This window comes from Schistocerca piceifrons, chromosome 2, assembly GCF_021461385.2.
Source record: "Schistocerca piceifrons isolate TAMUIC-IGC-003096 chromosome 2, iqSchPice1.1, whole genome shotgun sequence".
Taxonomy (NCBI): Eukaryota; Metazoa; Arthropoda; class Insecta; order Orthoptera; family Acrididae; genus Schistocerca; species Schistocerca piceifrons.
The window spans coordinates 370183916-370198778 of record NC_060139.1 but is presented as its reverse complement, the minus strand read 5'-3'; the positions used below and the strand labels follow the sequence as shown (position 1 = coordinate 370198778).

General features: G+C 43.5%; 1 protein-coding gene across 1 annotated transcript; it reads left to right on the top strand.

Moving 5' to 3' along the window:
- The first annotated feature begins 9564 nt into the window (after positions 1 to 9564).
- Positions 9565 to 13040, top strand: LOC124775402 (cuticle protein 18.6-like). The gene is made up of 2 exons (XM_047250236.1): positions 9565 to 9590; positions 12488 to 13040. Exons 1-2 carry the CDS (start codon positions 9565 to 9567, stop codon positions 13038 to 13040), a joined length of 579 nt encoding a protein of 192 aa, XP_047106192.1.
- The last annotated feature ends 1823 nt before the right edge of the window (positions 13041 to 14863 follow it).

Sequence of the window (14863 nt, the reverse complement as noted above, 5' to 3'; positions counted from 1 at the left end):
TGGCCTCTGACCTGCACAGGAGCACCACAGTCCTGGAAAATCCGCCGCATTATGCCACACACAAACAAACCCGGCCTGCGGGCAGGTCGGTGCGTCTAGATCCGACAGGAAGGGCCTACACATTAGTGGGAAATGATGGACTTCAGATCCGCATGCCCGATCCGTTAGAAAAACCTGCAGAAATGGCCTGCGGTTTTCGCCCGTTGTGGAAGTCCACTCGCCTGGCCAGCTGTTTACGTATCACAGACACCATGTTGATGAAATGAGACTGCGGTGAACAGTTGAAGCAACAGATAACTTGCACACATACTCTAAGAATCAACAATAATGAAACAGGTAGCAACTCACTGTGAAAATGATCGCTGAGCCGCAGACGGGCACATAGAAAAGACAGTCACATTCTCACAACTAAATTTTTGGCCATAGCCTTTGTCAGAAAACGAGAGCACACACACTTTCACACTACCACTCAGACACAACTCATGCACACATGACCGCTGTTTCCGGCTGCTGCGTCAATAGTCTCTGAGAATCAGATCCAAACAAACCACTCCTCACGCCTCCCTGCCTCTCGCCGGCAGCTGCTGGGCTATCGGCAAGAAGTGGTGGCGGCACTGTTTGTAAACTGAGGCGAATGGTGGGAAGGAGGGAAGCAGTGAGAATAATGGAGTAGGGAAGCGGAGCACGTACTCAGTTGCGTCTAGTCAGCGACAATGCATGACATCTCAGTAAACACACTATTTCATCTACTGAGACAAAAAGGGGATTTTTCCAGTGTTTTTTTTTTTCAAATTTCTCTGATGTTTCCCTGATTTCCCTGACATGTTTCAAGTTCCTTCATTTCACTGATTTCCAGAACTTGTGGGAATCCTGTGTATAGAATCCTTCAGACTGGACAAAGACAATCGGACTTTTGAAAGAATATCATCCTCGTAATCTTAAAGGACAGAAACCAGATGGCAGTTATAAGAGTCGAGGGACATGAAAGGGAAGCAGTGGTTGGGAAGGGAGTGAGACAGGGTTGTAGCCTATTCTCAATATTACTCAATCTGTATATTGAGCAAGCAGTAAAGGAAACAAAAGAAAAATTCGGATTAGGTATTAAAATCCATGGGGAAGAAATAAAAACTTTGAGGTTTGCCGATGACATTGTAATTCTGTCAGAGACAGCAAAGGACTAGGAAGAGCAGTTCAACGCAATGGACAGTGTACTGAAAGGAGGATATGAGATGAACATCAACAAAAGCAAAACGAGAATAATGGAATGTAGTATAATTAAGTCGGGTGATGCTGCGGGAATAAGATTAGGAAATGAGACGCTTAAAGTAGTAAATGAGTTTTGCTATTTGGGGAGCAAGATAATTAATGATGGTAGAAGTAGAGAGGATATAAAATGTAGACTGGCAATGGCAAGGAAAGCATTTCTGAAGAAGCGAAATTTGTTAATTCGAGTATATATTTAAGTGTCAGGAAGTCGTTTCTGAAAGTATTTGTATGGAGTGTAGCCATGTATGGAAGTGAAACATGGACAATAAATAGTTTGGACAAGAAGAGAATAGAAGCTTTCGAAATGTGGTGCTACAGAAGAATGCTGAAGATTAGATGGGTAGATCACATAACTAATGAGGAAGTATTGAATAAAATTGGGGAGAAGGGGAGGTTGTGGTACAACTTGACTAGAAGAAGGGATTAGTTGGTGGGACATGTTCTGAGGCATCTAGGGATCACCAATTTAGTATGGAGGGCAGCGTGGAGGGTAAAAATTGTAGAGGGAGAAAAAATGGTTCAAATGGCTCTGAGCACTATGGGACTTAACATCTGAGGTCATCAGTGAAAAATCATACTTTTCGTTATTAATTGAGGAGAGCCCAGGTGGATGTTACAAACAACTTTTTTATTAGCTCGCAGAAAAGCTAGTGCTTTCAGTAGGGATAACGAGAGACTAATTATATCTCTTCAGATGTTCCAGCTAAATACTGTTCTGAGGTATAGGCTCCAACCAACTCTCAGAAACCGGGACTAAAAAGGAGAAAAAAATTAGCACTCGAAGAACTGTTGCCTACTACGAAGCCTAACTCTCAGCGTGACGTAGTTTTCCCCAGTGACACGTCGATGAGAGTTATGGACTGCAAAGAGTCGGCTGGCCAGAGTGGCCGAGCGGTTCTAGGCGCTACAGTCTGGAGCCGCGAGACCGCTACGGTCGCAGGTTCGAATTCTGCCTCGGGCATGGATTTGAGTGATATCCTTAGGTTCGTTAGGTTTAAGTAGTCCTAAGTATAGGGAACTGATGGCCTCAGATGTTAAGTCCCATAGTGCTCAGAGCCATTTGAACTATTTTTTTGCGAAGAGTCTGCGCATGACTCGGCCAGCTCTCGGTGCGCCTGCTGGGGCTCTGGGTTTGTACCTGACGTTCCCGCGTGGCTGCAACGGAGCGTGCGGGAGTCGCGTATTGTCATGAGCTCATCGTGACTGTCGTGAGAGCTGCGGCTAGTGCCCCTGGTCATCATAGCAAGAAGAGTGAAACAGAAAATTGGCGACCTGTCAGGGTATTTCTGAAGTATCGCCTAACACTTAAGAAGAGTCAAGGCACTTTCATAGTATTTGTTGACTGAGTAAAGGCGTTCGAAAGCGTAAGTTATTGCAAGATGTCTGGAATTGTATGCTGAAAACTTATAACACAACGTGAATGGAAGCCAAGAGGCAAAATACGAATGGAAGACCACTTACAGTTCTCTTCAACTGAAAAATCGACATAGGGAATCTTCAGGTTGCGGTACATTGAGGCATTTGTATGTACTAACACAGTAAGGTGTCTACATCTACATCTACATGAATACTCTGCAAATCACATTTAAGTGCCTGGAAGAGAGTTCATAGAAACCACCTTCACTATTCTCTATTATTCCAATCTCGTATAGCGCAAGAGGAAGCCTGCTTACCTCAAATATTCCCGATACGAATATTTCTTTATAGGTCGCGGCTTCTAGCATTGCAATATTTAACAGTGAAATTCAGCGTGGATTTTGGGATTGCTAAAACGGTCAATATAAAACATTATAAAATTTACTTTAAGAAAAAAGGAATGCCACATTATTTCTTCGTCAAACTCAAATAGGGAAATTCGTAGGGACTTCAGAAAGTGACTTAGACACGTCTTACCCCGCTGAGATAATTACGCAACAAGAGTGGCGCATTGTCAGAACGGAGTACGTGTTCCGAGTATCCTGCAGATACAGTTCTTTTGCGGTACGGATAACAGGTGCGTCACAGTATGTAATGGAATGGCGTAGCAAGTGGAAATGTGTTCTGAAGTTGAAGTGCGTGAGACGGAAAGATTCTCGTGGAAAAACGTCTAAACTGCACACCAATTCGCTTACAAATTCTGGCGATATATGTACCAAGTTCAGTGTCGCGTCCAGCTGTACTGAACTGGTACCAACAATTTTATCAAGGCCGCACAGTCGTCGGAGATGCTGATCGGTAACACCAGATCTTGCAACATGCGATTTTCGGCAAGATGGAAGAGCATCTGGGAAGGGAAGAGAAACTTTCCAGTATGAGCCCATTCACATAGCGGCCCTCGAATGCATCCGTGACTGAGCAGCAGATTTCTATCGTCGAGGAACTGAACGATTGGTAGAGCGTTCCTATCATTGTTTACAGAATGTTGGTCACTATGTCGTAAACTAGTGTCTTGTAGTTGTGTCACTTTCAAGCGTAGCACAGCACTCTATGAAGCTTAATTAAACTCCCATAATAATGGGTAACATACTGTTTGAACTTCCACCGTTTATCTGTGCTCTTGCATGATTTCGTATTATAATTTTTATTCTTTTAGATTTTACTTACCTCAGCTTAAAAAATAAATTCATGAGTACCATCCTGAACATAAGTGTAAAGAGGATATCTTTTTGATAAATTCAAATGTTGACAGTTATTTTCAAGTTGACACTCAACCGACATCATGATAGGTGATATTTGTTTCTTGACGGTAACGGTATGGTTATCCGTTCTTTAATGTAATAGAAGACAAGAGTTTCGCGAGGTTTTCAGGAATTTTATTCAAATATTATTGTAGGTGTAACAGGAGTGAACGCATTACGCATACTTGTTGTTATTGTTTTTCTCGTATGCCTTTTCTAGCGAACTATGGATATCAAAAGAGTGAGAGAGAGTAATTTAAAAATAATGAGACAAAAAAATAAGAAAAATTCTACTATTGCAAACGTTCAGACAACAAACAGTTTCCAAAAATGACAGAAAGTATCTACTTCTAATACTAAGGTGGTGTTGGGGAAATAACTCGTTTGGAACGATTATTTTATAGCGTATATGAACACAAATGTGCTGTTTAATAGGTGCAATCAACAGACTTTCGCTAGACTTTATTATCATATGAATATATAACGGCATAAATATCATTGAATATCATAAATCTGTAGGAAGATATCATTTTAAGCAGAGTCATACCTTAGCGTAGAATAGAAAAGGATGTAATACTATAGTCTGCAGTTATTTTTCGAGAAGACTGTATTTTTCAAACGTGTACGTGTATTTTAATTGTTGACAAGTATACGCGAAGCACTGTAATGTTTTAAAACCCTATCAAATAATGTAAATTTTTAGAGCCTGAAGGCTGTACAGCTGCTACTACACACATCAAAATAAGTTTTGCATCACCCCGATTCCCAGAACTCCTGAAGATAGACGTTCACTGTGGATATTGCATCACAGACATAGTCCATTTGACTGTTCAGAGATGTCACTAAAACCGCCTAAAGATGTAAACAACCATGCATGAGCAGCGCCTGTTAGACGGAGGGAGTCCAATAGCCGATAAGTTCCAGTCATTCAACCCGGAAGAAGGTACACGGCTCGTGTTGTTTGTAGTTCAACCATGTCTAGACGGTCAATAACGCGGTTCCATCGCGTCCGCATTGTTACTTTGTGCCAGGAAGAGCTCTTAACAAGAGAAGTGTCCAGGTGTCTCGGAGTGTACTAAAGCGATGTTGTTCGGACATGAAGGAGATACAGAGAGACAGGAACTGTCGATGACATCCCTTGCTCAGACCGCACAAGGGCTACTACTACAGTTGATGACTGCTACCTATGGATTATGGCTCGGAGGAACCCTGACAGCAACGCCATCATGTTGAATAATGCTATTCTTGCAGCCACAAGACGACGTGTTTCGACTAAAATTGTGCGCAATAGGCTGCATGATGGGCAACTTCACTCCCGTTGTCCATGGCGAGGTCCACCTTTGCAACCACGACACCATGAAGTGCGGTACTGATGGGCCCAACAACATTCCGAATGGATTGCTCATTTTGGCATTATGTTCTATTCACCGATGAGTGTCGCATATACCTTCAACCAGACAATCGTCGGAGACGTGTGTGGAGGCAGCCCAGTCAGGCTGAACGCCTTAGACATACTGTTCAGCGAGTGCAGCAAGTTGGAGGTTCCCTGCTGTTTTGGGGTGGGATTATATGGGGCCGAAGTTCGGCCTGGTAGTCATGGAAGGCGTCGTAACGGCTGTACGATACGTGAATGCCATCCTCCGACCTATATTGCAACCATATCGGCAGCATATTGGCGTGGCATTCGTCTTCATGGACGACAATTCGCGCCCCCATCGTGCACATCTTGTGAATGTCTTCCTTCATGATAACGACATCGCTCGACTAGAGTGCCAGCATATTCTCCAGACATGGACCCTATCGAACATGCCTGCGATAGATTGAAAAGGGCTGTTTATGGACATCTACGCTGAATCGCCGTTGAGGAGTAGGACAATCTGGACCAAAGTGTCTTGATGAACTTGTGGATAGTATGCCACGACGAATACATACCTCTGAATGTCTCGCTGTATGGTGTTCTTTTTTTTTTTTTTGTTTGTTTGGGGAAGGAGACCAGACAGCGAGGTCATCGGTCTCATTGGATTAGGGAAGGACGGGGAAGGAAGTCGGCCGTGCCCTTTCAAAGGAACCATCCCGGCATTTGCCTGGAGCGATTTAGGGAAATCACGGACAACCTAAATCAGGATGGCCGGACGCGGGATTGAACCGTCGTCCTCCCGAATGCGATTTCAGTGTGCTAGCCACTGCGTGTATGGTGGTACAACATGAAATGTGTGGTTTTCATGAGCTATAAAAAGGGTGGAAATGATGTTTATGTTGATCTCTATTCCAATTTTATGTACAGGTTCTGGAACTCTCGGAGCCGAGATGATGCAAAACTTTTTTGATATGTGTAGAAACTAACATTTTTTTTTAACAGGAGTACTTATTTTAGTCATGGTTGTATAATCTGACAGAGAAACTACTACGTGTAAACAATGATAAATACTGGCGTTAAACGACTGGATATGACTTCTGGACTTGAAGTTCATTGTGCATCTTATAGTGAGGAAGAGGGTCATCATTTGTGGCTGAAAGTGGTCTATTTTCTTTCCGCGTTGCAAGAAAATCTATTGTCACGTACGTAACACTGACCACAATGGAAAACATTAACTAATCCTACAATGTAGTATATCATTCGTGTATGCACTCATGACAAAGTCTTATATAAAAAATAAGGAAAACAATTGCCTAAGACAAAAGTGCTGGAGGTTGAGGTTACTGTGCCTGATTATCTATGCTACGAGGTACTACGATAATCATGCTGCTGAACGCCCTGAACCACCATCGTTATAAAGGCCGCGAATATTTTTAAGTGCTGGAACAACAAAAAAATAAATATGAGAAACATTTTACGTTTTTACGTTTGTTGAAACAGAAGTTTCGTTTTCGATTATTACGAGGCTAATCCCAAAAGTAGGGTATCCTATAAGTACATAGACCTGTTTATTTCTACAATGGTTTACATCAGTTTAGAGCTTGAATATTTAGCTATTTTTCGACATAATCACCATTTCTGTCGGTGCATTTTTGTAGACGCTGTGGCAGTTTTTGTATGTCCATGTCATACCAGCTCGCCGCCATGCTGTTCAGAAAGTTATGAACCTCTTCTTTCACCTCGTTGTCGGACTTGAATCGCTTTCCAGTCAAATGTTCTTTTAACTTAGGGAACAGGTGATAGTCACTGGGCCTCAAGTCAGGGCTATAGGGTGAGTGGGTGATTATGTTCCACTGAAACTGTTGCAGGAGAGCAACGGTTTGCCGAGCCATGTGTGGGCGAGCGTTGTCATGGAGAATGTGTACGTCCTTGCTCAACACTCCTCTTCTCCTGGTCTGAATCGCCCGTTTGAGTTTTTTCAGAGTTTCACAGTACCTGTCAGCGTTAATTGTGGTCCCAGTGGGCATAAAGGCGACCAGCAATACCTCTTTCCGATCCCAAAAAGCGGTTGTCACGACATTACCGGCAGACTGTGTTTGTCTGAATTTCCGCGGCTTCTGCGAAGAAGGATGGCGTGATTGTTGCCTGGTCTCAGATGTAAAGTGATATGCCCAGGCTTCGTCACCCGTGACAATTGAGTCCACAAAGTTGTCCTGTTCGGCTGCAAGGCGGTGAAGAAACGCTCGGGAAGCATCAACTCATTGCCGCATATGGTCCTCAGTCAGCATGCGTGGCACCCATCTTGCCCACACCTTCCGGTAGTTCAATGCTTCCGTTAAAATTCTGTGAGCGGTGCTTCGGGAAACCTCAGGAACCAACGTGCAGAGATAATCCAGGATGATCCGCCGATCTTCACGCATCCTTTGCTCAACCTTCATCTCCTCAGAAACTGACGGTCTCCCGCTCCTTTGTTCGTCGTGAATTTCGGTCCGACCAGCTGCAAACTCTCTACACCACTTACGAACATTTTTGACATCCATGCACTACTCACCATACATTTCCGTCAATTGGCGATGGATTTCAATCGGGGCAGTGCCCTTTGTGTTCAAAAACCGAATAGCAACGCGCATTTCGCACTTGGCGGTAACATCCAACGGGAGCTCCATTCTCAACGGCTGCCAAGCCAAGACTGAGCGCCTCAGCGCTGCGTGCGCATATTTACACACAGTGCGTGAAGCATTCTTCATAACAGTGTGACCAACTGCCACACAAACAGAGTTCTGTACTTATAAAGAAATAGGAGACCTTACTTTTGGGATTACCCTCGTATATTCGCAAGATGTTTTCAAACGCAGAAATTTAAAACAAAGTTGTGGCTGTTTGCTGCCATACGTTACAACTAATTTATATTTCATATCAACAGCGGCTGCGCCAATGTTTGACAGAAAATTTATTAATTTCTTCGTGTCAGGTATCACAGTCGTGTACAACTGTTTTAAAAAACCAGATATTTGCCAAAACGAGAGAAGTATTCCTGCAGGAAAAAATTATTCAATACTTTCGGCGAAAATGTTGTCATTTTTTAGTGAACAATAAAACCGTTTTACTGTAACTAATAGTTAAACAAGGCGTCAAGAAGACAATTTAAAAATCAATTAGAAACGATCACACAGTTTCTTGTTGACGGAACGAGTCGCACAGTAATAATAATAAGTACTCTAGCACTATCGTTCCGTGAGTACGGAGTATCACTGATTGCCGGACGAAATGCTTTGACCTGTTGTTTCTTGTCAACGAAAGTGTGAAAGTAACGACACCTTACCAAAAAGGTGTGCACCAGCAGAAGAACCCTCAGCAACGCTCAGGGTAACCTGAAAACAGTCCTAAACTTCTGATTCTTTCATCCACTGTAAGAAATCCGGTGGCGCTTTTCAAAACGATTACTTTTCTATTGTATCACTAAATTCCTCACGCAAGTTTCCTAGCAGGTGCACGACAGCTGTCTCCGCCCGCACTAGAGATAAGCTGGCGAAAAATGTGAATGGGGTCAAGCATTGTGTGGAGAATGGCAGAAGTGATTCAGGTCCGGGCTAACGCCCCGGCGCCGCGGGTGTGACTATATAAGCAGCGGCGGGTGCACGGCGGTCAGAAACCAGCCAACACCACCGCAGCAATGGAGTGCAAGGTGAGCGAGCCCACACTGTTTACTCGTACGCGTGAACGCGGTAGTCACCGAGATTAAGTTCAAACGCAGTCTACCGGGAAGCGACTTAGAACAGGTCCACACTGAACGTGCGGCACAGCTGTTCGTAAAATAACAGTAAGGTCAGAGTCAAAACGCAATGAAAATACTCAGAGAGCTCTTGCGAATTTCCGAATTCGTGAATTTTTTTCATCTCAAAATTCTACGTTTTTGTGTTGTGCTTATTCGGTGGCACGATATCTATGCAAATGTGTCACAAACATGCAGAACTGAACAGCATGATTTGAGCCTGTCAGTTCATCCACAGATCGCCATGTGAAATGTAGGTTCTACGCTACTTATTCCACAACATAGATAAGCGGATCATTCGCAACATTTTAATCGAAAATAATGCGAAATTTTAGTTGCTATTACGCCATCGCCCTTCTCAACACGCGTCTTCACCCTGACTCTGGTGAAGGACTAAGTAAATAAAATTTTTTGTTGTTGTCGGTATTCAGAAATACAGCAATTTTGTTGTTCTGTAGAATACAGGACTTGAGTGTAAGTACGAAATAGAGATTACGTGAATGTTTTGCCCCATGACGTTATGTCCACAAGCTTTACAGTAAGGTGTTGAATTTACCATGCAGACACTCGAATGGTTGATCTGTCATGATTACAGCGAACCGACTTTTAGGCAACTCTGCTAAAAGAAATTTCTTCGAGCACTTCACATAGTTGTCTACGAAACGTGGTACGTGTTGAAAATTTTATGTTTCTAGTGACATGTCGGGATAAAGGTTGTGTATGAAAATTATTTAGAACTAGTTACGAAGTCGGCTTCTCTTTTCTTTTTCCATTCAGTTCTACTTTGCATAGAGAGATTACTTGCAATCATCAACAAAGGAGGTTGGTGTGGATACTATGATTACATTTTCTCTGGAAATATTTCTAATTCTGAGGAAACAAGTTTAATTCTTAGCGAATATGTAACAGATCATGCAGTGTTTCCCCTTCCAAAAAATGACTACGTATATTGAAAACAAACACTCACAATTCAGTAGTAATGAAACTTATTACTATTTTCGGATGCAAGTGTATTGTAGAAGAAGAACGTAAACCAATCATGGCATTTCGTGGTAATTATAGGAGTTTTTTTTTCAGATGTAGCTTTCACCGACAACAGAATAATTTAGACGGTAATGATGGAATCCATGAAGGATGTAGACACCGATTTGCCATAGTTGCGTCCTGGAAACCAACCTGTCGTTCATGTGAAGTAACTCACGCAGAGTGGAGTTTAGTGCTGTAGTATCCATTAGGATTGTAAACCCGATTACCCAAACAGTTCTACACTGAACGTGCGGCACAGCTGCACCACTGAACTTGTTATCCAGTGCTTCCCAAATTTGCCATGAAGACACCTCTGCGTCGTAGGGCAACTGAAATCATTCCCGACCAGAACTTTTAATACGATCACTACTAGATTTTTGTAGTAGACCCATCGAATTACTATTATCGACTACATGTTCACAAAGCTTTCGTTATTTAGAAAATAGCTAAGAAACTACAAAGCTTTTTTCCAATAGACCAACTAGTTAGCCACTATAAATTACGATATCAGCATACATGTCTTGAAATTTTGTGTATTTTTAGAACTCAGGGAGGGAAGGACGCTTGTGTTAATATTTTTTCGTTGTGAAGAGAGGAACGTACAATCACTTTTTATATTTTATCCATTACAAATGATTGGTGAAATCCTCCCACGTAAAAACAGTGAGTTTGTTTGTCAAATAACCTTTTATGTTGTCAGTAACGATTTTCTTTTTATTCTTTCCTAGTACGACGCGTTTTGGGAAATGATTTCCATTTTAAGTGCGTTTCTTTGTGCTACGCCATTTATTCGTGAAGTTTTCGATGTCTGAGATGCTGCGGTGTAATATTGTCTTAACTGTAATATAAACACGTGCAGTTTCTACTTAATGGTCGATCTTTGTATAAAACTGATGGCGAATTTGGGAAGGACTTCTACTTACGGTTTTTATGTGGTCCACTTGTGCAGATACTCGCGCGTATTAAACATCACACACAATTTTCTGTGAAAATACACAACGATAGTAGGAAACGTACAAAACAAAACAGTTACGAAGATATTATTACATACAATAAACAGGGATAACTCCATAGGTCGTCCACAGAGTATGATATTCTTTCGTACAGAGGTAACAAGGTATTTATCTTAATAATCTGGATCGTCATTGGCAGATTTAAACTGTGTGCCGGGCCGAGACTCGATGCGTGGTAGAGCGCTTGTCCGCGAAAGGTAAAGGTCCCGAGTTCGAGTCTCGGCCCGGCACACAGTTTTAATCTGCCAGGAAGTTTCATATCAGAGCACACTCCGCTGCAGAGTGAAAATCTCATTCTGGATCGTCATTGCTTATACATATTTACACTGGTACTCATTTCAATGTATCGCTATTTTTACTGAGCTACAGTATTGAAGCATCTGTGGCTTTAGCTGCATCTTTTTCCAGTCTTTCCTTTAATGGGTCGTCTTTAGATTTTTTGTGATCTGAGTATATCTACAGTTTTCCCAACAGATCCATTTTATGACCTTTACTTAGCCGGTGGACTGCTTTGACATTTTTATCTGCTGTTCTGAATGGACGCCTTTTACTGTAGATGCAGCCGGCTATATAATACGTTCTGTGTATAGGTTTCAACGTGCTCTGGTGAGGAAATCTCGGCCTGTTTCTCCTAGGCAGAAGAAGAAGCGTTCCTAGCACGTTAGTTTGTATATTCCAGAATGTTAATATGGGTCATGATTACACTTTATGTGAAGTGTTGGCAGAAGAGCCAACACTGTGTTGCGAGAGGAGGCCGAAATGCACGTGTTTAATTACACGCTGACTGGCGCGAGGTCTGGAACAGTTAAGGGAATTAATAGTAGCAAATAAAGTACGTAGTTGATATAATACTTAAGTTTAATCCATAATTGTAGAACATCTCTCGTTACGGTACATGCTTCACAATATTAATTATCAAATGCTATGGCGCCTTGCTAGGTCGTAGCAAATGACGTAGCTGAAGGCTATGCTAACTATCGTCTCGGCAAATGAGAGCGTATTTGTCAGTGATCCATCTCTGGCTAAGTCGGCTGTACAACTGGGGCGAGTGCTAGTAAGTCTCTCTAGACCTGCCGTGTGGTGGCGCTCGGTCTGCAATCACTGACAGTGGCGACACGCGGGTCCGACGTATACTAATGGACCGCGGCCGATTTAAAGGCTACCACCTAGCAAGTGTGGTGTCGGGCGGTGACACCACATTATGTTATATATTTATTTCTGTAGTAGTTTATTATACGTAGACAATCAAATTTTTATTTCATGGTTTTTGAAGATATTTGCAGTCTTTTGTGGTATTTTGTCAATGTGTGGGATGTTTTTATCTTTACCTTCTGTGGTGTGGTATGTGTCTGGGTTTTTCTCTTCGTAGTACTTGAGGTCTGAATTTACCGTAAAGAGCCCTGTGTTTGCAGCTGATCGTTCTGTCCGTCGTGATGGCGGTGGCGCACGCCGGGTACCTGGGTGCTCCCGCAGTCTACGCCCCTGGCGCGCCGCTGGCTGCCCGGGCCTACGCCGCCCCTGCCTATGCCGCCCCCCTCGCCAGAGCCTACGCCGCCCCCGTCGCCAGGGCCTACGCCCCAGCAGTGGCCGCCCCCGCCGCCGTCGCTGCCGAGTACGACCCGCACCCCGAGTACAGCTTCGCATACAACGTGCAGGACGCCCTCACCGGTGACTCCAAGACCCAGCACGAGAGCCGCAGCGGAGACGTCGTCCAGGGCAGCTACAGCCTGGTCGAGCCCGACGGCTCCGTCCGCACCGTCGACTACACCGCCGACCCCGTCAACGGCTTCAACGCCGTCGTGCACAAGGAGGCCGGCGCCCACCCCGCACCTGCGATCGCCGCCCCCGCCTACGCCGCCCCCATCGCCAGGGCTGCCTACGCTGCCCCCATCGCTAGGGCTGCTTATGCTGCTCCTGCCCTCGCATATGGAGGTGCTTACCACGGCTAAGCTGTCAAGACATTTGCTTGACGCCTCACATTTTGTACAAACCGCATTATTTATATCTGTATGTCCAGCATGCAAATAAATATTTAATCACACAGTCTTTATTTATTCCTCCTTTTATTCAAACTACATCTGTGAAATGTTTGATTAAAGCTGTGAGTGTCTGCACTAATGGCGCTAAAATTCAGCCAAGCACACTGAGTCACTTCTTCACTAACAAAGTGTATCATACTACGTCAATGTGACGTCCCTTAGTGAAGAGCCAGTTCACCCACACTCCTTTTGGAACTATGTATGGTATTTGCGTTAAAATAGTCTCAGGACTGTTGACGTTTGTCAGTCTGAAACAAAAACATTTCTCCACGACACTTCATCCAAGTTTTCATGCAACGCACGATAAATTCACTACATAGCATTCTTCAAAACAAAACAAAAAAATGTTTATTATTACTTTTATCCCAAACGGAATACATAACCTACAATATATTGTTTTCACTAACAAGACTAAAAAAATGGTTCAAATGGCTCTGAGAACTATGGGACTTAACTTCTGAGGTCATCAGTCCCCTAGAACTTAGAACTACTTAAACCTAACTAACGTAAGGACATCACACACATCCATGCCCGAGGCAGGGTTCGAACCTGCGACCGTAGCAGGCCGCGCGGTTCCAGACTGTAGCGCCTAGAACCGCTCCGTCACTCCGGCCGGCTTACAAGACTAAATACTGAAGCACCTCGAAGTGATGCCTTTTTTAATGATGTGCTTGGAAAGTTCTAAGTTTCCATGGCATACTTATCAAAAAGACACTTTCCAGTTCTCTGTGTTTACGTTTGGACAAGTTTCATTCCAGAATGTGATCAGTTGGTGGTGCAACCCAATTTTGCAGCACAGTCTTATGTTCTGTGAGGCACTGAATCAGCAAGTGCCTGGATTACTTCCTGAAGAATACATCTTTTCCTTACCGGAAAGGAAGAGTCATAGTTAGGGGTGGTTAATAGAAGTTTTGCAGTAGTCTAACCAATGCGTACTCCGCATATCCAGTATCTACTAGGTCTGGGACCTGCCAAGCCACAGCAAAATTAGAACATATTCATCGCAGATGCTTCCACAAGCGCCATGGTCATTCTTCTGCTTAGGCATCTATTTTCAATCAACAGGGAGCCAGCCACTGCGTTGAGAACAGTGTGAAAGTGTGAAGAAAAGTCATTATGCCTTCAGCAATGGATGGTGGTGATTGAAGGTTAAGGACCATAGCTCTCCATACTACCACGTCTGGTTCAGTTCTGTGTGTCTCTAGACTACCAACGGGAATGGTAGTGACGACCGCTGAAGCCGAGGAAAGACTGCGATACTTCAGCTTAGTGTGACGAACTCCCTTTGGCTTCTGTGTTCTGAGATTAGTGAGATATTCACTGTAGGAACAGTCAGCAAAATTTTTGGATACAAACAAATAACAGTTGTTAGTCGCGTGACGTGTAATGTTACAGACTCTTAAATTAACGCTGCTGTCGCCCGCAAGTGTGATCTCCAGATTGTTGGCTATTGGCTCGATCAGATTCCTTTATTTCATCACAGTTGCCACAAAAGTTCTACATTTGAACCAAGGCACATGTCGCGCTGGACTGGGCGTGTTCAGTACGGACTAGGCATCAGTGCAGGTTGTTTACGCGTAGAGCACACTTCATATTTGCATTCAGAGACAAAGGTCGACGTGCAATGAAAGACCTAAGAGCGTTCGAAAGAGGGCAGATTGTGGGGGCCCCTATTAGCTGGAGCATCAGTAACCGAGATGACCAACTTAGCGAATGTTTCAAGAGCAACTGTT

What these genes read in the sequence shown, in the direction of transcription:
- LOC124775402 (XM_047250236.1), top strand. Translation starts at nt 9,565, where the DNA reads ATGACGTTATGTCCACAAGCTTTACA. An exon ending in TTATGTCCACAAGCTTTACA is followed by an intron (nt 9,591 to 12,487) that starts GTAAGGTGTTGA and finishes TTTACCGTAAAG; the next exon opens with AGCCCTGTGTTTGCAGCTGA.